The sequence below is a fragment of the Prenolepis imparis genome, unplaced genomic scaffold, assembly GCF_030444845.1.
Source record: "Prenolepis imparis isolate NDT839.2.m4 unplaced genomic scaffold, iyPreImpa1.0 SCAF_9, whole genome shotgun sequence".
In the NCBI taxonomy this organism is placed as follows: domain Eukaryota; kingdom Metazoa; phylum Arthropoda; class Insecta; order Hymenoptera; family Formicidae; genus Prenolepis; species Prenolepis imparis.
In genome coordinates, this window is record NW_028141167.1 from 13,296,529 (window position 1) to 13,319,344 (window position 22,816).

The window sequence follows — 22,816 nt, forward strand, 5'->3', positions numbered from 1 at the left end:
AAGAATTTTCACGAATTAAACTTTATGATAGAAATTTTTTTCATCGGTAAAGTGTCTGTCAGCGAGTATTTTATAAAGTGTGCGTACATGTATGCAAATATATGTATACACATGCGGATTGAGATATCTTGTAATATTCTTATGCATCGTTATGTCGCGTTGAAATCCTAAAAATGCTTGAAAGAGAATTAACATAAAGTGAATACAAAATAATGCAGATAATGTAAATATGAAACGTAAACTGTCACTTTAAATATATACAAATGATTGAATAAAGTTTATAAAATTCTTTATTTCTCCTAGCCTTTCTTATAATACGTTAATATAGAACGTAGAACTTATATATAAAAAAACGTCGATGAAAATTCAGTAATACTTTAGACTTACGGTCATTCAAACGAATTTTGCCTAACTTTAAAGATCTGGTTTAAGGGCGAGTACGGCGAGTAGCGAAACGAATCGTCTATGTTCAAGTTACATCGCAGTATTACTACACCCGACGGGTTCACTTTGACTTTGATCTTGGTCTGCGGTGTTAGTATGCCGTAATCTACATCTTCGTACAAATCCTGAAAGATACAACGAATGTTGATGAACCAAGAGTTCCTCTTCTCGTCACAAATTTCGTACACTTTTCCCGATTAAATTATTATGCTACGAACCTCCACTCGGTATCCTCCAGGATACTGCAGACCCAATTCCTTCAACGTGACCGACACATCCGATGGCGTACCGTCTGTTCGCCTGTTGATGAACGCGATCGCGTACGAGTAGTAGTTTTGATAAACTGGAGTGATGGGCCTCGCCCAAATTTCAATGCCCTTGTGCTGCAATCAATGGATTACACTGTGTAAGATGTATTCCTGTGATTTTAGCTGAATAATTAATGCCACTAATATATGCCGGGAATATTAAACTGAATCTCACAACTGAATTTCAACTGATCTATGACTCTATCACACTTATATATATATTTAAAGCACTGATTAATTCTTTTATGTCACTCACTTTGTATATCCGCCGACCTTGAATGCCCAGCGGGTCTTGGTCCACGGCGATAATCTTCTTATTTTGCAAAATGGCTTTATACTCTGGCCTGATCGTCCTGAGATCGACAGACATGAGCAACGGCGCTGCTAGTATAGCCCAGATCGCCATTTGCGTCTTGCTCTGCTCGTAGCTCAGCCCAAAGTTACCGATAATTAACATGTCCGGATCGTTCCAATGTCCGGGGCCGGCAATGGGCACGATTACATCTTGATTGTTACCGTAGTAATCGATGATAGTCTCCACACTGGCCCACGAGTCCTGGATGTCATCAAAGTTGCGCCAGAGATTACAGTTCTCTGAGATCGCGGTGTAATTCGGCTGAAAATAAGATAAACGTGAAAATAATCTGAAAGAACAAAGTTGGACAAGAAAAATGTATCACTTACTTACCTGCATACCAGCATAGATTTGATAGACAGGCCAGCTGCAGGAATATATCATGTGTTTTCCAGTTTGATTTAAGTGGAATCCAAACTCGGGATAGCCTTTGTTGGATGTCATAATTTCAATACTAATTTATTCCATCAAGAAGAGAGAAAACTCATTGACTATTTATAAGACATGATTGTACCTCTGTCCATATCGCTGGGATGTGCGTAGCATCCGTCTAATTTCACGTAGTCTACGTCCCAGGATCCAAATGTAGCGGCATCTACATCCAAGTAACCCAATATACCTGGATAGCCAGCGCAAGTGTAATTACCATAGTCCTCGTAGATGCCAAACTTGAGGCCCTTTGAATGCACCTGATAAGACAAAGCGATAGTTTTCATAAAGTACTTTGGAGTCAAATACAAAACTATGATTTTGGAAAATGCATCGATTATGGAACAACAAGTGCATGCAAGTTCAGGCAAGGTTTAAAATAGAGATTCGATGAAACAAAGCTTTTAGAACAATTAACACTAAATTACATAATCCGCTAGACTCTTCATGCCATATGGGAAGCGTTCTCTGTCCGGCACAAGCTGTCCATTTATGTCTCTCTCTTTCTCCAACCAACAATCATCCACATTAATGTACTCGTAGCCCGCTGCGGCGTATCCCTCAGCCACCACTATATCTGTCATGGTCCGGAAGAGACGATCGCTGCGAAGCACACAGTAAAACCAATCAATTATCAGTATCCTCTACGTTTATACCATAAATATCCCATATTCGTGCAACGCACATCCATCCTACCGACACCCTATCCCTGACTCACCTTATGCAATTGTCAGGATCATTCTTGCAATCGGTGTTACACCTGAATCTCTCCCAGGCCAGCCATCCCATCGGAGGGGTCCTAGCCAGGCCGTTCTCCAGCGCCGAGACCAGGAGGGCCGGCGACAGGACGAGGCAACACAGGGTCCACAGGTTGCGCAGCAACATTCTACAGGGCAAAGGGAATAAAAGCGCTGCTCTCTCTCTCTCTCTCTCAGGTAAGTGACGGATGTGCGGGAAGAGACTACCAAATCGGCAGCATAGTCCGGAGATGATTTGCGTGACGAGCGGTTTTCCGCGACGGAGCGATCATCGGGGGAGAGAGTCCCAGCTGCGCCGGAGAGGAATGACGCGAGGCGAACGCGACGAGACGCGCCTACCGTCGTACTGATCTACTGATATAAGAAGAGGCAGGCTCGCTCGCTCGCTCGCTCGCTCGCCGCGAGTACTTTCACCCAATGCCCCATTTCATTTTTACGCGCGATCACCGCGTCTGTGTGCCGCGCCTGTCTCTCCCGCCGATTCGCCTTCCTCGCCTTCCGATGGACGAGAGACGTCGTATCGTAGTCCTGTCAGTCCGCCAGTTACGGTTACGAGAGAATCGCCGGACCGGACGGAGGTTTCCCTATCCTATCCTAAGCGCGAAGCTGCGTACGATAGAGCGAGGAGAGGTTAGGGTTTACATGCGACAGACACGGATGACAGATGTCAGATGGGATAGGGTTAGATCGCTCCTCTCGATACGGTCTCTTGAAACTTGGAAACTTTTCGTATTTCGCCTCTCGAGAAAAAAAATTCACGCACAGCTGATTTTCGCGCGATGTTTTTTTCCTTTCGTACGTTTTGATTCGATTTTTTAATCGAATGATATTTTTTCTTTTTTATATCGATCTTTGTTGATTACGAAAGCGAGATTTGTTCAAAGGGACTCGATTTTCGAGTTTAGATCTTGTAATCGATATATATGTTATCGGATCTCTTTCGTAATATTTTTTAATCAGAGTTTTTTGGATGACAGCTTATTAATTCAGTCTCGAAATTTAAATTAATTTCTTAAGTCTAGTTTTTATGAATTTTTTCTTTGTAAATTATTAAAATCTGTGAATATACATATTTATATTTACGAAATAAAATTTATAATAAATATATTAAAATAAATAAGCTTTGATTAAAAAATGAAAATTGTGAAACATTTTACATATCCATTAATGATCTTAAGAAAATTATTCATCTTTTTTTATTCTTTATATAAATATCTCATATATATAAAGAAACTCAAAAGTATTATTAAAATTATATAAATTGCAAGAGAATGCCAAGTATTCTTTCAAAACCTACCCAAATGATGTGTGTGTTAAACAAAGATTGTTTACGAGTTTAACGATGCTTCAATAAGGCTCTCGTTATTTAAAGCACGTGTTTTAAAACGTTTAGACTGCAGCGAGATTTTGTCGGAAACTGTCGCGAAGAAGAATCTATAACGTACGAAAAAGTATAGATTTGATAGCCTTTTGTGTCCTTACATCGATCTTGATCCTTTGATTTATACTACGGGGTTTAGTTGACGTTATAGACGTCTCGTTGCTAATAAAAATGAAAGCACACATTAAACCAGCTGGTGGAAGGGAGACGTGACGGCGCGTTAAGAAAGCGAGAGGAGACTAGAGTGAGAGAGAGAGAGAGAGAGAGAGAGAGAGTGAGTGAGCGAGGGGCAAAATGGCGAGATCGGCCGAATGATACGGCGGAAGGAGAAAAGGACGACGACAAGCAATAATAATATTGTGAGTAGAGACCGACGTCACAAAATCACAGTCGTAACTATATATAGCGTGTCTCTCACAGGTCACCGATTTCTTTCGGTGTTTTTTCTTTAATTATATATAATAATTATGATTAGAATTATATAATAATTGTGTAATAATAATTACAATGATATAACAAAAGAATATAATTATTATTATATAATAATTGTATAATAAAATAATTAAAATGATTTAATGTAATAATAATTATATAATGATTATTGAAATTGAAATTATACATAATTATAATTATAGGTGTTACAATAATTCTATTATTATATACATATAATAATGATAATTATATAGTTGTTATAATAATTAAGTTATTGTTAAAACATTATCTCTCTCTTTATTCTGCCTCTCTTTCTCATCTCTCTCTCTTTCTTTATCTATTTATCTCTCTTTTTTCTTTTTCTCTTTTTTTCTTTCTCTGTCAATATATAATAGTAATATATATTATTATTATTATTATTTGCGTCGTCGCGGAAACATATTAACTTATTGTTTATTGTGTTTCCGTCTCGCTGTTTATTTTACGTTTGAGCTGACCATTTAATGAAATTATTTCCGCATAGGGCGGGAACATACATATATGTTGCGACGCGAGTCGAGAAAGTAGAATAAAATAGATGCGAACCGGTTTTTGCAATTCTTATTTTACTCGTCGCTCTTTATACGTCAGACAAAAAAAAAGGAGGGGAAAGAAAGAACGAATTATACAGGAGGAAAAAAATGAACGTACCTCGACTGAGAAGAAAAAGGGGGGCAGCGTCGATCGCTGCGTTTATACACAGTAAAAAAAACGCCGTGACACTCTTATTTATATACATCATCGCATCTATATCGCGGATCTCGCCGGACAGATCGATCGATCGATCGATCGATCGATCGATCGATTTATATTCGCGACGCTCGTATATCTTAATTGTTTTACGGTTGTGCGATAAATTAAAGATCCAATTCGAAGAATTAAAAATTGATTGCAAGTATGTTATATTATTTTGATATAAAATTTAAAAATTCTCTGTATTGAAAATTGTTGTGTGTTGGACTGCAATATTAATTATATCGCCGGCGAAAGGATGCCGAAGATAATTAAGGATTTTAATTAATTTCATTTACGTTCCTTGATTTTCTGGGACGCTATGATGAGAGATTAGCATATGAATTCTTTATCAGAAAAATGAACAATGAACTTCGCGCAATATAATTTTTCGATACAATAAATCATTTCTCTCTTCAGACTTGTAGATTGCGCATATCAAGTGAAAGAATCTTAAAAATTTAATCGATATTTGCATCTACTTGCTCTTGATAATTGATGGTGCTGATACGAATTTAATGTATGTTTGTGATTTTTTCATGATAATAAGATATAATAACATATACATAAAAGAGAGAAAAAGAGAGGGAGAGAAAGAGAGAAAGCGTGTTAGTGTTTGTGTTTATATCTATTTGTCCATCTGTTTTTTTTTCTCCATATACCTGGAACGATCGTAATCGAAGAAAATTTATTTGTTATGTCATAAACACACGATTGTGATATAAGAAATAATAAATAACAGATTTACATCTTGTCGATCTTGTCAATCTGAATATATATATTTTATTAAAATATTTTATTTTTTACTTATTAAAATATTATATAAAACATTATATTATTTTTTATTTATTAAAATATTATATTATAATATTTTATTAAATTATTTATTAAAATATTTTACTAAAATTTTAATAAAATATATTCAGATTGATAAATAAACAGCCGCAATATGTAAACTATATTTTTTCTGAAAAAATGCATCCGAGTCTTGCATCTCTTTGCAAAGAAAGACCCAAGAGCTCATACAGCTTCTCTCACCTTCCAATCTCCCTCTCCTCCCTTCATCTTAGAATGGAGAGTTTGATTTCTTGAAACGCCCGCATCTTTCTTTCATTCTCAGATTATTCTACTCTCTCTCTCTCTCTCTCTCTCTCTCTCTCTCTAGTTTAAGGAAAAAAAGACGAAACAAAGACGATCGACTGTAATGATACCGAATTATGCCTGTCCTAATCGCATGAGAACTAGAACCGCATTAGAGCTAGAAATTAGAAAGAGAACGCGCTGGGTCGAGGCCGATGAAATAATTCCCCTGCATCGGGTTTGCATTCCACTATCGTAACCCTGGCATGATCCACATTCGAGTCTCGACGACTTCTCTACTACTTCCAGTAGAGATAACGCGCGATTTGCATCGCCGATATCATTTTTGTACCCGATATTTTTCTCGAAAAAAAAAAAAAAAAAAAAATTGTATAGCGGCACGAGAGATATCTGAGAATTTCTCGACGAATTTCTCGCCTTTTTCAGCCTCGTTAAGAGAGAATCTCCTTTATTGTTAGATCCCCTCAAAAATGTGATAATAATGTCTTAAGTACATTTTTTAGAAACTTCGCGCGTCTTCTAATCGCAGACAATAGAAATCGTATATCTGTATGGTGAGAATTAAACGGCGCACGCAAGCGTGCGTATAATTTTATTACTCTCGCAACTAGAATCAAACGATATACATATATGTATACTTTTATATGGATACGCAATCGATCTTCTTACACATATACGTATATTTCTTATACGAGAAAATGACATACCTTTTTCCGCCACGCGTTGCGCGAGAATGTTATTTTATTGTAACGTTTCTGTAATACATATGCCTTATATACATATATAGACAGAGATAGCAAAACTTTCTTATAAATGTATCTGTTTTATAAATACGCGCAAACATTCGTATATATACTTTCGAAAGTTTCAATTGTACAACATATAATAATCGCGAATTTTTCTTCTTTGTTGTTATCGCGTCCATTCGATAGCCTGATAGAGGTCTCTATCTCGAGTAAAGTTTACGTTCGATTTCTTTTTTTACAATATGTTTTTCTCTCTAATGACTCGCGTAAATAAGTTGCAGCAATAAATTATCAAGCGTCGAGTTGCGTTTTTAGTTAATTTTTTTTAATTAAAAAAATTTTTTGTTATTTTTTTTTATATCAAATGTGCAAGTAAATTCCAACGTTTATTAAAAGGAAGAGCAAATGCTTAATTTTTTTGCTGATTCCAGAGGGAGGAGACAAATGCCCCTCTTGGCCCTCTTTCTATGGATATATACATATGTTGCGAAGTGCGTGTTTTCGCCAATGTTTCGGATAAGCAACATTAACATTGAAACACATTTTTCGGATATCAATAGAACGAAATCCCACGCGTTGAAATTTGTTCCGACGCGGCTCAAATCTTGGCACAGTTTCAACGCGTTGCACGCAATTTGCATCTCATCGCGTCGCGTTTTATTTTTGAACTCTCGCCTCCAGCGCGATATCGCCCTCGCATCCTTAAATGGCGACTGTCGAAGAATGGAAGAAATAATTAATTAAATTATTCAACAAAATTATGACAAAATTCTCCATTAAAATTTAATTGACTTAATTAAAATTCTGGAAAAGGAAAAGAAATTTTCGATTTGTTTTCGATAAACGAAAACTAATTTTATTTGTAATCTTTTATAGATAACAATCAATTTAATCAATTAAATTAAACAACAATACCACCCTCATATATATCCTTAAATAGCGACTGTCAAAAAATAGGGGGGAAATTAAATTATCCATAATAAAAGTAACTCGATTAAAATTGACTTGATTAAAATTCTGGAAAAGGGAAAGAAATTTCCGATGGATAAAACTAATAATAATTTTATTTGGAATCCTTTATAGAGCACAATCAAATTATCATTTCGAAACGTGCATCTATCATTGATCAATTAAATAATCATTCGAGTGCTTTGAAACTACGCATATCTGTCATCGACATTGTACATTTTTCGAGACATGATATAAGACAAGATATAAGATATAATTTGATTTGATTTAACGAGATAGTGACGTGTATCTCGTTTAATTATAAAAATTTCTTTATCATATTTTGTATTTACTATTTATCTCTTTCTCTTTCTATCTCTCTATCTTTCTAAGATTAACTAAGATTAGACCTTATTACGAGATGACACGTTTGCTATCTTGATGATACAGTGCCTATTTTTACAAAGGCGGATCAATAAATGTGGTAGCTATTTATCATTTAATTACAAAAGTAAAATAAAAAATATATATATATACGCATTTATATATACACATATATAGAAAAGTGCGCGATTTTTAGCTCTAAAACGTGGAAGAGAGGATATATATATAGTAAAAGCAACTGCGACGAGAATTTTTAATTTACTTTCCGAGGAGAATTTTACGGGTAGCACCGATGCTTTGGCCTGCTTGAGTCGCACCCTTATTGGAACCAGCTTGAAGTCCAATCACCGATTCTCCAGCCCTCAACTGTTCCTCCGTAAACTCACGTTTGCACTCATCCGCGGGTTTGGGTCCTAGGTAAGGTCCTGCCCATTCGGGATGCTTGTACGTCTAAAGCGAACGGAAACAGTTCATCGATTAAATTGTACAAAAAGAACGAGTAATCGCAAAATTTTATTATAAAAATTGACAATAATGATGAAACCCCTACCGTTCGGCCAAGAGCGAACAACGTCGTCACTACTTGTGCGATGTCCTTCTTCTCCCACAAGTCCACCGTCTGGAAAACGTCCACGTCATCCACCCCGTATTCCTTCAGAGCCTTTTGGAACCTAAACAGCACAACGACGTTGTTGGTCACCGCATAAATGTAAGAGACAATCGCCGATCTTTAGTACTCACAGATTAATATTCTCCATCATCTTGAATTGGCCGCCAGTAGAGTTGATCTTCGGTAGCGATCCAGGGGAGATTTTGTTCATGAGATGGCAAAGGACCTGGCCGTCCTTCAGCACTTCTTCGAAGGTCTCACCGGGGGGAAACTTTTTGCCAAGGATCGACTCGATCCATTCTTGCGCCTCCCTCTCTTGCTCTGGATTGCGTTTCGACGCAATCTGCCATTTTTTAAAATATTTAACAATTAAATTGGAAAATTGACGATATTTATAGGACAGAAAAATAGGAGATAAAGCTACGCGGAAGTCTTGAATCTCCAAGGAATCAGTAGAATCCTACGAGGATCCCAGAACGTTCCAGATTTCTAGTACATCTTTCACACATGTATGTTTCATAGAAATTTATAAATGATTTGAATTTTGTCAGATTATTTTTTGCCCAAAGAGTCACTGGTGACATGACAACACGGGTGAACGAATATTTTGCACCACTCGCGATCGAAATATATGCATATATAAGGTTTATATGTACCTTAAGGCGTACTTGACGTTCTAGAGCCATGCTTACGATATTTTTGAAAAGACTGAAGTGCCGGGGTCCTCTTAGCCGCGGGCTTTTTATACATTCGGCGTCAACCACGCAACCACCGTGGCTAAGTCGGGGGAGAAATCCGTCCAACAACGTAAGAGGGTTGTATATAGTGTGATCCCAAGATACTCCATGAGAGGAGGAAGTCTTCGTGTCGACATAAAGACGCACTGGGGGATGTATCTCGTGTCGTTTCTTGAATTTCGATGTACTTTGGAACCTTCTTTCGTCCACTTCTTTGCCTGCTCATTTATCAAAAAAATGGGACATTTGATATATTTTTTATTGTGTTATATATGACTTTCGAGACACCCGATATAAGCGAGACAAGCGTGCGTGATTCCACTTCGTTTCGAGATTCTAATATTAGCGGCTTATTCAGATAAACGAGAAATAGGTTTTCCGAAAATCGCAGAGAGACGCAGCTGCTGTGAAAATTGGACAGCTTAGTAATGATTACAGCATTTCTGGTAAATAAGCCGAAACACAAGATTTGTGTGAGAGTGTTCTTACTGTCGCGAGTTGTTCGTCATCCCTTATTACAGCGAGCCAAAGCAATAATGCATATATGCAAAAGCAATAATTATTAAAACACATGCTGTTGATCGTGGGTTTTTAATATCTATTACTTATTTAAGAAATACACTCATACACACTGGAATAATTTGATTTTTTTTATCAATAAATTTCTTAATCAATCACGTAAAGATGTAAAAAAAACAGTTTTAAAAAATCATATTTTTTTTCATTGAAAAAAAACAAATTTTGTTTTTTTTTAATTTTTTAAAAAATATAATATTATTTCTTTATATTTTTTGTCAATATAATAAAAAACTAAAGTTCTTATACTTTTAATTTATTTTTTCGAAAATAATTTTAATAAATTCATAAGACTTTTGCAACAATTACATCAAACTCGACATAATTCAGATAATTTTCAAGTAGATGCATAACAAAAAATGCACCTAATTGAAAATTATTCGAGTTATTCAAATCTAAAAAGTTAAAATCATCAATTAATAATTAATCTGCAGTAATAAAAATATAAAAATATTAAATATCTGAAAAAAACTAAATTAAAAAAAACGAGGCTTGTCAATTTTTTTTAAATTAAAAATCGTTTTTTATAAAAGAAATTTGTTTTCTCTTTTTACATTTGTACAGATAGTATACCTATGATGAAGTTTATCATATGGAATTTTGTTTTAATCTTTAATTTAACACATGGAATATCAAAATATACTGTGTATTTTAAATATAAATTGTGAAAAACAATTGTGGAATGAATAAACATAAGGAATAAATGGTTAGAGAAAATAGATCTTTGTTATTACCTGTGTCATCGTATAAAGCTGATCTTGAGTGGATTTGAATGGATTTTTAATAAGAGACAGAAATGTCGGATCAAGGATCATCAGGATTTGTTCGAACAAAACGGCATTGTCAATCTGTTGATTACAATGGGTACACCAACACATAAAACATAGTCTGTGTAGCGAATGGTCAATGTGTCGAGGTCCTGACTCAGAAAGAAAAAATACGGCTGCCCTCATATGGAAAGTGGGACGTGCTACTTTTAAATAGTCCTCTGTCATATGGCTCGGGTTATTATTGCGCGATCCAGATTCACGGCAGATGCCACGTGCGAGGTGAAGCAGAAGACGGAGAAAATTGTAGACATTCCCTTCTTCCTCCCTCTTCTTCCCTGAAAATACAAAGAGACTTAAAGATCTAATCACTGTATAATTTAGACAAGATACTGAAGATTCGAGAAATAGAAGTTAGAATATATAGAGGAAGAAATATTTTTCTTGCTAAAACATAATTTTATTATAGATTAATTACAAATAAAAAACAACTGTAAACGATACACAAAAATGATGACTCGAATGATTTTAATTTGTAATGATTTGTAATGAATGGGGGGATTTTCGAAAACTCAATGGTAGATTGAGAGCTTCGGTATATCTATAACAAAAAAAATGACCGTCTTTCATCGGCGATGACGAAATTCGCGTAATTCCACTATAGATTTCGTAATTTGAGTCGATTCAAAGAGGATCATTTATTGGCTGGATCGCGGTCCGATGAGTCACGTTTAAAATTGAAGTTCTGCGTGCTTCCAACCGTGGCTACAATCTCGTCTTTCTTGTGTCGATGATGCGTGGGCGTTTTTTTGAGAGGGCGATGATGATTTTCCCCCTATATCCGCGATGTTACCCCAAATGCGGCTGCTTGCTCATCCGATATCAATTTTGCACCGAATATATCAGTCTACCTTAAATATCTAAACTCTGATTCATAATTTTCCGATGACAATTTTATATACATATATATAGGCTTTATATTTCATTATTTTTAATTTTAAAAAAACGAGAAAAAGTGACACTATATATATAATATTAGTCTACATCAAATATCTAATCTCTAACTCTATTAATTAATTCCAAAAAAGACAAAAACAAGTAGCACTACGTAATAGTAGATGATAGCAATATAATAATGAAATATATATAAACGAAAAAGAATCTAGTGTTTCACTTAGAGATGTTTTCCATTCGAATCAATAGTGATTCTTTCTCATTGTTGATCGCTTGGTATAAATACGCGGTTGACCGGAACGCGACTTGAAGAACTTCCTTCCAGCTGACGTAATTTCTGCCTCTTGCTGCGAACAGGAGAAAACAAAAAAAAAAGTCAATGAGAAACGTTTCAACATTATAATTCGCGATATTACTTCAATATTTCGAGTAACAAGTGAATGGGAGGATGAGTAAGATTATATATTTAAAAAAACTCGCTCATTTCTCACTTTCACTTATTTAATATAGTCTAGCTCTAGCTCTCGCGTGCAAGAGACGTCACTATCATCGTCGTTCATTTATGTTTTATTTTTACTATATATTTTTTATTAATATTTTCTGTATTATATTTATTTATTTTTAATATTAAATGTCTGTACCTCCTTTGGAATCTCTCTGCTCGAACTCATTGAATATACACTAATCGGCGATAACGGCTTATCTATCTCATCATCGGTGTCTCCAAATATGAAAATCTTAAACACGATTCGAAGAATCGGGATAATTCATACATAAAATCCTATTAATTTCATATTCCGGCGGATAATCGCTAGCATTTCACTTACATTAGGTTGAGACATCGTAGATTCAGATTTCTTAGATTTTCGATCCTCGGTCGTTTTCATCTGCAATGCTTCCGTCGCTTCCTTCAATTTATTTTGAAAATCCTCATTACGCTTCGTAATCAATTTGTAATCGTTCTTCAACTTGTTGTTCTCCGTTCTTATTTTTATCAAGGTCTTATTCAGATTGGTGTTCTCTTCCCTAACATTATTAATCGTTTCGTTCAGGGAATCTGTAGTCTTCTTCAACTCCAATAATTGTAAATCGTAATCGCTCTTCAAGGCCGACACTTCTTCGGCATGCTTAGCTTGCGTGTTTTCGTATAAAACCTGCGCGGACTGGAAGGATTTAAGAAATTTATTTAACAGACTTGAACACAGATTTTTTTATATTAATGTACGTAAGTTCATTCGCGCGCTTTACCTTACTCTTCGTATTTTCTCGTTTTATAATTTCTTTCTTCTCCGTTTCAAGAGCCTTCAATTGTTGCTGAAGCTCGATATTGGCAAATTTGCTGTCGCTCTTAGTCACTTCTAATGATTTTTGCATCTCAATATTTTGATTTTGTGCAAGCTGCAAGTCTTCCTGCGCTTTCGAAAGCTTATTTGTGAGATCCTTGGAATAATTCGTCTCAGTAGTTAATTTCTTCTCCATTCTGTTTATGTCATTAATGAGTTTGCTCTCTCTTTGCTTTAGTGCGTTTAATATTGCTTCTAAATTCTGGATCTAGAAAATATAATACTCTATTAATAAAAATGCCACAATTAAAGGATTATACCAAAACAATTTACCCTTTCCGTTTTCATACGCGATTCTCTCTCCCACATATTTTCTTTCTCCATTAATACTTCATATTTAGTGAACGCCTCGTTATTATTTGTCTGCATCATGTCGATTTGATTTCTGTTATAATAAAAATAAATTTAAGCTTTAAATAATTTTTAAAATATAATAATATAATCTAATGAGATAGATATTTTTCAAAGAATATCAGATAAATTTTATTAATTTAATGATAAATAAAGATCAATTTAAATAACTTTAAATAATTTTTAAAATATAACAATATGATCTAATAATAGATATTTAAAAAAAATATCAGATAAATTTTATTAATTTAAATACTCACTTATATGTGAAAATTTCGTTCTGAAGTTTTGAGATAAATACATCTTTTTGTGCGATCATTTCTGTGATATTAGTCTTGTCTTGCTCGAGCATGTTTATTCGTGATTGTAAACTTGCGAATTCCGATAACAATCGCTGTTGTTCCTGAAATAAATATTTAATTTAGTAAAATTACGTCTACGAATTAATTAAAAAAAGAAAGAAAATAAAGCAAAGGAAAAAGAAAATTTGATTGTACCTCGACAAGTTTTTTCTTTTCTTCAGCATGTGCACTCGCCAGTTTACTTTTTTGCAAATGAAATTCGCGCTCGGTATTTTCTACTTGTTTCTGCAATTTATTTTGTTCCGTCAAGACATCTTGCGTCCTAAAAAAAATTATTTAATTGTTATTATGTAAGCGACCATATGATTTATATCATATTCGACGTATCATAATTTACTTCTTTTCTTGAAGTAGCAATTTATTTTCCAATTGTGCAGCTGATTTTGCGATGTCGTAATTTTCTTTCTCAATTGTCTGCAGTCGCGATTTTAAATTTTCGTTTTCTAATGATAAGCGCTGCTGTTCCTACAAAATTAAAATCAAAGTCTCAATAAAAATATACAACAGATTTCCTCCTATAAAAAAAAATTACGAGATTTCTTTGAAAAATTTTGAGAGGCAACATACTTTCAGTTTTTCTTGGGTAGACATATTCAATTCATTCTTCTGCAATTGCAATTCGTATTCGACGTTCTCCAGTTTTTTGCACAATTTATTCTGCTCCACCGTCGCCTCTTGTAGTCTGACTCAAAAAATCATCTCGATAATATGTTTCTTCGTTCATTTATACGACAAATTATTGTATATAATGTATAAAAATTACCTTTTTTCCCGCAGGAGCAATTCATTTTTTAAATGAGTAATGTGATCCTCCAAATCTGCAATTATAAAATTAATTGTTGTAGCGATACAAATTTTTACGATTAAGATTCAAACGCAATTAACAATTTCAAACTATAAAAAAAGACCGCGCCTTTTGATTTTACGTTGTTCAATTGCAACTTCTGGATATCTTCTTGCTGCTTTTGAATCACGTTGTCGTATAGAGCGGACAAATTAACGCGATGCTGCTCGAAGCTGGTCAGACTCTCACTAATGTAGTTGAAATATTCCGTGATAGTCTCGATGGTTTCCCAAGTCGCGTTTAATCTGTCGAAAAAGAAAATCAAATCGTAGGATAGACACAATAAAGAGATATGCGATCGTGACAGAAATAAAAACCGAAGGAATTTTACTTGATCCGAATCTCCGCCTTGTTGCGCGTTTCCGTTTCCAAGGAGGTGGACAAAAAGGCTGCCGCTTCCTGGCTTTCCTTCAGCTTCCGCCTCAGATCGTGGATAATGCGTTCCCGCTTCTGCAGAGCCTGCAACGTGTTTTCCTGCGTGCTCGAACCTTCCGTCATCTGCTATCGGTACATTTTGTGCTTAGATGATTTTAAAATTAGCCAGATAAAGATGCGATGAAAATATGTAAATTCATATCTTTGATAAGATTGAGATGATTTTGTTTTAAATATATATCTAGATAAAAGATAAAATTATATGGAGGTTCATCTAGATAACTTATTCCAGATAATATTATTTTTAAGACCGCTTATGTAAACACATAGTTATTTAAACAAATTTAAATTATAAAAGGGATTTAAGTTCTACTACTTAAGTATTTTTATGTGTGCTATGACTGTAAATTAATTATAAATTATCTGAACATGATTCTAATAGAGATGCACAGATATAGATAATATATTATATATTTTTATTATCTATATAAAGATAAGATGACGCTAAAATTTCTCTCTCTCTCTCTCTCTCTCTCTCTCTCTCTCTCTCTCTCTCTCTCTCTCTCTCTCTCTCTCTCTCTCTCTCTCTCTCTCTCTCTCATCAAGATAATCATCTATATAATTTTATATTTAGATAACAGCAAACATTGCTTGCTATATATTTATTTTTGTAAAAAGACTTCATTCTAAAAAATTGAATTGATAAAAAAAGAAGCTCAGTACCTCCTCCAATTGATGCAAAGTCGCGTTTCCTGTATGTTTCATCCATTGCGCGATCAATGTATCGATGAACTTGACGCTCTGCGTGTTTGTGCCGGCATTTTCAGAAGCTGTAAATGTTGCACGTGAAGATTATATAATACGGTTATGCAGAAATTTAAGAAAATACTTACCTGCTTCTTCCATCTTTAATGTTGTTCTTTTCTAAATATCGGAATTGTACAGCTCGATTTCGTTCCACTCGACGAAAGATATTACTGTTGCTAAAATTGATAAATTCACTGTAAAGCAACTTCAAGTCGATCCTCTCTTTGGTAACAGTAGTTTTTTTATTATTCTAAACAAAACGCGCAATTTTATTATAATTATAGAACACACACATAGGATGTTTCACTAAAATTTACAATTACCAAGATGCGATAATATCACGCAATATATAATTATTAATTATTATATTATTCTTGAGAAAGGAAAATGAAAAAATTAATGCTATATGTTTAGTGTGACTATATTTAACGCGCGCAAATATCTCATTGCAGCGTCCTCTGTCGGTTTGTCGTGGAAACTTCTTTCTTGGGTGCGTTCGGAAATTCAATATCGGGATAAAAGAAGGAAAGATTTATTTGCCCTGATTGGTCAATTAAATGCTGCTCTGTCCCATGGATTTTACGAACTCATCCCAACAACAACAACTCCAAACTTCAAGGAATCACGAATTTTTGGATTTTATGGTGTTTTGCACTAAAATGTTATTTTGAAGTAAATACTTCCCGCAAATGCGAAACGCATGTTGAATTAAAAATGCGAAGAGTAAAATAATTGCAGATTCGATAAATTTTTTAAATATATATATAAACACAGTGTTCTCTTTTTATTCTCAAAATTCTGAGAATTTTACGGAAAACATTTTCAATATTATCATCGTAGATTTAAAGTGTGATAACCTTTGGGAGTAAAATCTGTCAAAGACAGATCGAAAGGCTGACCATGTCAGGGATATTTGAACAAATCAAGCTGCTCTATGATCAGGCATTATATTCGAACGTGATCTCTTTATCAAACTTGGTGCTTTCTCTCAGCGAACACAATGTCGATCTTCTACCTGGTTACACCAAGTTTCACGTGTACGTTTATTATGCGGATGCTCACTTCTATCTAGGCAAGTATCGCAGAGCAGAGACTCTGTATAAGAAGGCTCTGCAGTTTCGCAAGTGCCTGCTAAAATCCAAAGGTACGGGAAAACCCTTATTGGATGGGCAGAAGGACCTACCGTCAGATGTCAACATCAAGTACCAGATCCATCTATGTTTGGTGAAGTCGAAAAACCTGCAGGAAGCGTTGCAAATACTGCAGAGTATCCCCGGCAAGCAGCGGACTGCCAAAGTGAACATGGCACTTGCCAAGATGTTCCACGAACAGGGAATGGAGCGATCCGCCATTACCACATATAAGGAAGTCCTGAGAGAGTGTCCGCTGGCTCTGGAAGCGGCTGAGGGCCTCCTGTCCTTAGGCGTGAAAGGTGTAGAGGTCAACTCTCTAATTGTCAGTTCTGTCCCTAGCTCGATGAACTTGGAGTGGCTGAATACCTGGATCAAGGCGCACGCTCACATTCACAATAGAGAGTACACTCACGCCGTGACCACACTGAGATCGTTGGACAATGTTGTTCTGCTCAGGGATAATTTCAATCTGTTGACCACCATGGGAGAGTGTTACTATTATGCAGGTGACGACAAGAATGCTATGCTGTGTCTGAAGCGAGCCCGAATTATAGAGCCTGATATAACAAAAGGGTAATACAGACTACAAGTATTGTTTGTAAATGTTTCATTCAATATTATTTTCTCCAGGAGTATTTATTGTTTGTTATTTGTCTACAGAGTGGATATATATGCTGCAATTCTATACAAGATGCACTACATCAAAGATTTGGAACGACTAATACCAGCGATAACTGCCAACAACGAATGCACTGGCGAGATCTACGTGGCCATGGCGTACTCATTGTACGCTGCTAGGAAATTCAGCAGAGCAAACACCCTTACTGCTCAAGCATTGAACCTGAATCCCAACGACATAGAGGCCACCATATTGCGCGGCAACATTTTCATCGAGCAGAAGAAGTATCAGGACGCGTTGTTCTTTTTCAGACACGCAGTGCAATTGAAACCCTACAGATACGAACCGCACAAAGGCTTAGTGGACTGTCTTGTCGGAATGCACAGATTGCGAGAGGCTTTGAATATCGCCAGCAGTTCTTGCAAACAACTTGGACATACTGCGAGGGTCCTAACGGTGAGTAAAACTCTTAAAAGGAAATTCCAAAAATGTAATAATATTTTTTATATATTTATTCTATGGTGTTTCACTAAAATGTTATTTTAAAGTAAAATATTTTAAAGTAAAATAAATGCGAAACGTGTTGAATTAAAAATGTGAAGAGTAAAATAATTGAATAATCGTAGACTCGATAAATTTAATAAATATGTTTTCAGTTATACGCGTCCGTCTTAATGAAAGATCCTGTGTCGGTGAGTAAGGCCAAAAATCTTCTCGAAAAGGCTCTATCTCAAGATGAAGTCTACTTACCCGCGGTGTATCTACTCGCGGAAATATACGAACAAGAGATGAACCTGGAAGCTGCCATTGAATTGCTCGAGAGACAAGTGGAAAATAATTCTACCTGCAAACTTCATCAAACCTTGGGAGACTTGTGGGCAAGAGTGCACAACGAAGAGAAAGCTCTAGATCACTACGCCATAGCTTTGAAGTATATTTCACCTTTCCAATAATTTCAGTTTCGCAATAACTGATCTATATTACGAATCTAGATGGAAACTTATCTACTCTTTTATTTTCAGTTTGGATCCGAGCAACAGGAGAGCCCTCGAAGGAATGCATAGGCTAGATAATTCCTCCAGTAAACTGGATTCTGCTTATTACATGACTGTCGGCGAGGAACAGGCTGATACAACTTACGATGTCGGTGATGGTCTACAAGACACGGATAATGACGAGGCACCTGAGGAGAGCGAAACCGAAGCCATTTGGTCAGATATGGATTTGGAAGCCAACAGTCAGTAGTCATCCTCGTTGTATAGAGAAAAATAATCAGTGGAACCCAACAATCTCCTCCGATGTTGCTCGATTAACGATCGACTATAGCCAATTTCTTAAGAAAGGATCTTGAAAGAATAATTCCATAGACGTTAAATGAAATGAGACTGATGTTTGTAATTAGATGAGCTTAATAGAGCGAAACGAAATGTATAATTTCCCCCTTTTTATTTGTATAAGATAATAATAGATTTGTTTAATAATTTTCTGTTAATAATCTCTTTTATCATTTATAGAATTAATTGCTCTGCAACGAATATCCTTTCCTTCAAAAAGTTAAATGTACATAGTAGAATCTACTTTTTTTCTAATTTGTTCCCTTGTAAACTGTAATGTTTTATTGTTATAAATAAATATATATCGTATGTATATATAATTTAAATTCTTTTATTGTTTTTAATCGACTCTTCTCTTCTTAATTTTTTTAATAATACTTTTTTTCTTTTCTTTATTATTTTAATTAAAATTCATGCACTAATAGCTATATATAAGTGCGCATGCGTGTCGCAATGTCCAAATAGTACATATTATGCCAGCCAATCACGAATAGCTGGTCAGGTGACCAGTTGTCGCTTCTCTCTCCTTGAGGTTCTCTACACCAAACCTCATGACGCAGCCACGTGACGCGGTCACGTGACGAAACGGCGCGCGCACCCCCGAGCCCCCACCACGCCGCTCCCCCCGCCACTCGCCGCGGCTCGCCCCTGAAATTGGCAACACTGGGCTCGCCCCTGAAATTGGCAACACTGCTCGGAAGCTCAATGCGAGATGTCATCTGTGATGGTGTGAGTGCTGTTTGGAAATCTCTTTAGAAAGTGAGAAGAAAGAATAAACTTTACTTTGAAACGTGTTTCGTGCAGGAATATACATTTAATAAAAAGAAAAAGAAGAAAAAAGACTGTGCTTGCCTTTCACAAATTAATTTACAATTGTAAATACAAAATGGAAGAAAGTAAAAAGATTTCGTTCAGTTTTGTGAAATCCGTGAAAAAACCACTGCTGGACAAACAGGTGCCGCAGGAGCGGAAAAAAGTGGAATACATTGAATGTCTCGATGACAAGGCGATTAAAGTGATCGGGTAAGTCGACGAAATTCATTCATAACGAGAAAATCAATGCGATTATAATCTCGCGTGCACAACCTAACCTAACTTTTATCCCGTTGCCTATTTACTTTAGACGTCAATTGATTTTCCCGTATATTTTTCAAACTTTGACTTTGTCATTTTATCTTCATATAATTTTAATACTTTTATAATTTTAATAGTTACATGAATTTATAGTTCCGTGATTACAACACGGAATATTAATATAATAAAATTTCACATACCCTTGTTGCGTAAAATAAAAAAAAATATTACCTTTAATATTTAAATTGGATAAAAATTAAACACATATTACAATTAATAGATGACAATTTTTATAAGCAAGTAATTTAAGATTTGATGAAATCGATTTTGCGATTAATACAAGTAATTAGACAATATTTACTTTGCGATAATACAAGTAATTAGACAATATTTACTTTGCGATAATACAAGTAATTAGACAATATTTATTTTGCGATAATACAAATAATTTGACAATACTTGTGTTTTTTAGGAAAGAAGAAGAGAAGAAGGAACCTCTTGTTATCCCATTATTGCAATCTAAATCGTGGCATGATAGAATTATTAATAAAATAAATGCTGATATCTATAAACAAAAAGTAAAGAGTAAAAGTGATGTTTCTAATATACAACAAGCAGTTTCTAATATACAAATAAAAACATCAGCTAATCAAAATGAAAGTACATTAGATGAACAAGCAGCTAAAGAAATTATAGAAGATCTCAAATCAGTAGAAGAAACAGATAAATTAAATGATAATTTAAATTTACCCTTAATAAAGGAACAGAATTTAAATGGTGCAGAGGAGGTAAGTGATTAAATTAATAATATTATATTGTTAATATATATTGTCATAAAACCAAATCATAGATATTTAATTAAATTAATAAATTTCTTTTTCTATGCAGAGTATATTAGAAGATTACGAGAATGTGCCAATAGATGGCTTTGGAACAGCTATGTTGCGAGGCATGGGATGGAAATCTGGAGAAGGGGTCGGAAAAAATCCAAAGTAAGAACTTTTCTTTTATAGAAACTAATATGTGTGCGGTATATTTATTACTGCAGCACATTTTTAGGTACAAATTATATTTTTTTTCATATTTTTACTATCTTTTTGTAGACTTGTGACAACCGTTGTACATGAAGTACGACCAGCAGGAATGGGACTTGGTGCAGATAAGATAGCACTGCAAAAACAAGATGGAAAAGTTAAAAAGGAAGAAGAAGCATTAAAAATAGAAAAAGGAAGTTTTATCAAAATCATAGCTGGCAAGCGATCCAATACATATGGCCAAATAGAAGGTTTTGATGATGCGGGAAGATTAATTCTAAAAATGACATTAAATGGAAATACCATCTCTGTGAATGAATGCATAGTTCAAGCAGTAACAAAAGCAGAATATCTGAAAAATTCCAAAGTTTTAAGTTAGTAACTAAAGTTTTAAGTTGGTAAATAAATTACGTTTTAGAAATTTTTTAAAAATATATATATATATCAGAATTTTTGACAATTTTTAACTTGTAATTTAATAAACAAGTTAATAAACCACAAATTAATTATAATTATTACTACAATTTTTTGGTTTTTTCTGCAGTCATATTGAATTATGATATAAAGAGAAACTATATATGAAGATTCATGGCTTGATAAATAATTTTTTATCAACTTTGTTAATACTCATTTTTTGTTAAAAAGCAAAATAGATATCGAATTAGACTATTTCAAAAGTTTAAATGTATTGTTTTATATAAATTTTATTATGCAAGAATATAAATGTTATTCCATTATAAAAATAATGAAATTGTTAATTATAATTTTCTTTTTTTTTTTTTACTTGTTTTTTTCACTAGTAAATCTTGTTTTAAAAAATGTATTAGATTTCAAATAAAATATTGCAAAATATTCTTGAAATTATCTGAATATTTATTAATATAAGATTTTTAAAAAGACAATTTTTTGATATATCAATCTATCTCATCTATATCATCGAAGTTGGTGATGGCATGTAGAAAATTAATTTATTTCAATATTATATAATAAAAAATAATTTCTTGCTTTTTATAATTCAATATGGTTACAGTAAAGGATCAAGAGTCTTAAAAACATGGGCAATGCTATATGAACATGCAATTCTATATTTGATAACATTATATCATATCTTTAAAAATTCTGATATAATTTCTTAACAATTGTACACTTGTTGTAGGTTTAATCTTTAATATTTAATGATTTAGATGCTGCCAAATATGAAGAACATAAAAACAAGGAAGATGCAAATACACAAAAATCTTTAGATTATTTTAGCAATGATGACGACAATGATTCAGATATATTTGAAAGGAAAAAAAAACGTAAGAAAGATAGTGAACGTAAAAGAAAGAAATCAAAGGACAGGCAAAGGAATTCATCTGACAGTGATAGCTACGATAAAAAAAATAGAAAACGAAGGCGTTCCAGTAGTAGCGATAGGATGAAAAAAGCAAAGAAATCTAAGAAACATAAAGAAAAGGATAAAGAACGAGAACGACGAGACGATAAAATATCTTCTGTCAAGAGAAAATCTAAAAAACACAGGAGATCTCGATCGTCTAGTAGACGATAACATATATAGCGTGTATTATACAAATTTATACAAATATTATTTGTGTACGTTTTTTTAATAAAACTTATTCTTCCATATGGCTTAATTTTTAGGTAAACTTCCTAATGTCATTTCTATTGACATAATTTTCAGTTCAAAATAAAATATTCAAGTGGATTTTTACCAATAAAAAAGTTGAAGCCATATGTGTATAAAAATAATTCTATTTAAATTTTTATCATCAGAGCTCAGTATATACAAATTAGAGCAACTCTGTTCATAAGATGTAAAATAGGACGAAGTTTTTT

At 34.2% G+C, this 22,816-nt stretch overlaps 5 protein-coding genes across 8 annotated transcripts; 2 read left to right on the plus strand and 3 right to left on the minus strand.

The window, feature by feature from the left end:
* Positions 1-272: 272 nt before the first annotated feature.
* On the minus strand, positions 273-6,831 carry LOC145940276 (alpha-N-acetylgalactosaminidase). Of its 2 annotated transcripts, XM_083045197.1 has the most exons (8): positions 6,687-6,831; positions 2,255-2,422; positions 1,965-2,139; positions 1,622-1,796; positions 1,441-1,535; positions 1,009-1,368; positions 663-827; positions 273-569 (listed from the first exon to the last, which is right to left on the minus strand). In XM_083045197.1, exons 2-8 carry the CDS (start codon positions 2,419-2,421, stop codon positions 390-392), a joined length of 1,317 nt encoding a protein of 438 aa, XP_082901323.1. In that variant the 5' UTR covers position 2,422; positions 6,687-6,831; the 3' UTR covers positions 273-389. The 2 variants fall into 2 exon arrangements, with proteins under 2 accessions (XP_082901323.1, XP_082901322.1); XM_083045196.1 differs by lacking the exon at positions 6,687-6,831 and having other exon boundaries at positions 2,255-3,196.
* Positions 6,832-7,771: 940 nt separating this feature from the next.
* On the minus strand, positions 7,772-9,449 carry Mp20 (muscle-specific protein 20 transgelin). Its single transcript, XM_083045198.1, has 4 exons — positions 9,324-9,449; positions 8,799-9,010; positions 8,608-8,728; positions 7,772-8,507 (listed from the first exon to the last, which is right to left on the minus strand). Exons 1-4 carry the CDS (start codon positions 9,351-9,353, stop codon positions 8,316-8,318), a joined length of 555 nt encoding a protein of 184 aa, XP_082901324.1. The 5' UTR covers positions 9,354-9,449; the 3' UTR covers positions 7,772-8,315.
* A 52-nt stretch (positions 9,450-9,501) lies between these two features.
* LOC145940275 (uncharacterized) lies at positions 9,502-16,064 on the minus strand. 3 transcript variants are annotated; one of them, XR_014425977.1, is made up of 15 exons: positions 15,870-16,064; positions 15,700-15,806; positions 14,933-15,099; positions 14,671-14,846; positions 14,521-14,575; positions 14,325-14,439; positions 14,095-14,222; positions 13,893-14,019; positions 13,656-13,798; positions 13,318-13,429; positions 12,950-13,252; positions 12,529-12,864; positions 12,343-12,438; positions 10,715-12,048; positions 9,502-9,622 (listed from the first exon to the last, which is right to left on the minus strand). XR_014425977.1 is itself a non-coding variant. In XM_083045195.1 (14 exons), the coding sequence occupies exons 1-14, from the start codon at positions 15,880-15,882 to the stop codon at positions 11,944-11,946; spliced, it is 1,986 nt and encodes a 661-aa protein (XP_082901321.1). In that variant the 5' UTR covers positions 15,883-16,064; the 3' UTR covers positions 10,664-11,943. The 3 variants fall into 3 exon arrangements, 1 of the variants encoding a protein (XP_082901321.1); XR_014425976.1 differs by having other exon boundaries at positions 14,933-15,102; XM_083045195.1 differs by lacking the exon at positions 9,502-9,622 and having other exon boundaries at positions 10,664-12,048; positions 14,933-15,102.
* A 269-nt stretch (positions 16,065-16,333) lies between these two features.
* On the plus strand, positions 16,334-19,030 carry Apc7 (anaphase-promoting complex subunit 7). Its single transcript, XM_083046323.1, has 4 exons — positions 16,334-17,489; positions 17,577-17,991; positions 18,192-18,466; positions 18,558-19,030. The coding sequence occupies exons 1-4, from the start codon at positions 16,684-16,686 to the stop codon at positions 18,778-18,780; spliced, it is 1,719 nt and encodes a 572-aa protein (XP_082902449.1). The 5' UTR covers positions 16,334-16,683; the 3' UTR covers positions 18,781-19,030.
* A 505-nt stretch (positions 19,031-19,535) lies between these two features.
* LOC145940266 (G-patch domain and KOW motifs-containing protein-like) lies at positions 19,536-22,606 on the plus strand. The gene is made up of 5 exons (XM_083045178.1): positions 19,536-19,892; positions 20,416-20,731; positions 20,832-20,935; positions 21,047-21,351; positions 22,162-22,606. Exons 1-5 carry the CDS (start codon positions 19,756-19,758, stop codon positions 22,527-22,529), a joined length of 1,230 nt encoding a protein of 409 aa, XP_082901304.1. The 5' UTR covers positions 19,536-19,755; the 3' UTR covers positions 22,530-22,606.
* The last annotated feature ends 210 nt before the right edge of the window (positions 22,607-22,816 follow it).

What these genes read in the sequence shown, in the direction of transcription:
- LOC145940275 (XM_083045195.1), bottom strand. An exon ending in AACGAAATTTTCACATATAA is followed by an intron (nt 13,430 to 13,655) that starts GTGAGTATTTAA and finishes TTATTATAACAG; the next exon opens with AAATCAAATCGACATGATGC. An exon ending in GAGAAAATACGAAGAGTAAG is followed by an intron (nt 12,865 to 12,949) that starts GTAAAGCGCGCG and finishes AAATCCTTCCAG; the next exon opens with TCCGCGCAGGTTTTATACGA.
- LOC145940276 (XM_083045197.1), bottom strand. Translation starts at nt 2,421, where the DNA reads ATGTTGCTGCGCAACCTGTGGACCCTGTGTTGCCTCGTCCTGTCGCCG. An exon ending in TGAAGAGTCTAGCGGATTAT is followed by an intron (nt 1,797 to 1,964) that starts GTAATTTAGTGT and finishes TTGTCTTATCAG; the next exon opens with GTGCATTCAAAGGGCCTCAA. An exon ending in AAATCTATGCTGGTATGCAG is followed by an intron (nt 1,369 to 1,440) that starts GTAAGTAAGTGA and finishes TCTTATTTTCAG; the next exon opens with CCGAATTACACCGCGATCTC.
- Mp20 (XM_083045198.1), bottom strand. Translation starts at nt 9,353, where the DNA reads ATGGCTCTAGAACGTCAAGTACGCCTTAAG. An exon ending in AACGTCAAGTACGCCTTAAG is followed by an intron (nt 9,011 to 9,323) that starts GTACATATAAAC and finishes AAAAAATGGCAG; the next exon opens with ATTGCGTCGAAACGCAATCC. An exon ending in ATGATGGAGAATATTAATCT is followed by an intron (nt 8,729 to 8,798) that starts GTGAGTACTAAA and finishes TGTGCTGTTTAG; the next exon opens with GTTCCAAAAGGCTCTGAAGG.
- Apc7 (XM_083046323.1), top strand. Translation starts at nt 16,684, where the DNA reads ATGTCAGGGATATTTGAACAAATCAAGCTGCTCTATGATCAGGCATTA. An exon ending in GAGCCTGATATAACAAAAGG is followed by an intron (nt 17,490 to 17,576) that starts GTAATACAGACT and finishes ATTTGTCTACAG; the next exon opens with AGTGGATATATATGCTGCAA. An exon ending in ATACTGCGAGGGTCCTAACG is followed by an intron (nt 17,992 to 18,191) that starts GTGAGTAAAACT and finishes ATATGTTTTCAG; the next exon opens with TTATACGCGTCCGTCTTAAT.
- LOC145940266 (XM_083045178.1), top strand. Translation starts at nt 19,756, where the DNA reads ATGGAAGAAAGTAAAAAGATTTCGTTCAGTTTTGTGAAATCCGTGAAA. An exon ending in ATTTAAATGGTGCAGAGGAG is followed by an intron (nt 20,732 to 20,831) that starts GTAAGTGATTAA and finishes TTTTCTATGCAG; the next exon opens with AGTATATTAGAAGATTACGA. An exon ending in GGGGTCGGAAAAAATCCAAA is followed by an intron (nt 20,936 to 21,046) that starts GTAAGAACTTTT and finishes ATCTTTTTGTAG; the next exon opens with ACTTGTGACAACCGTTGTAC.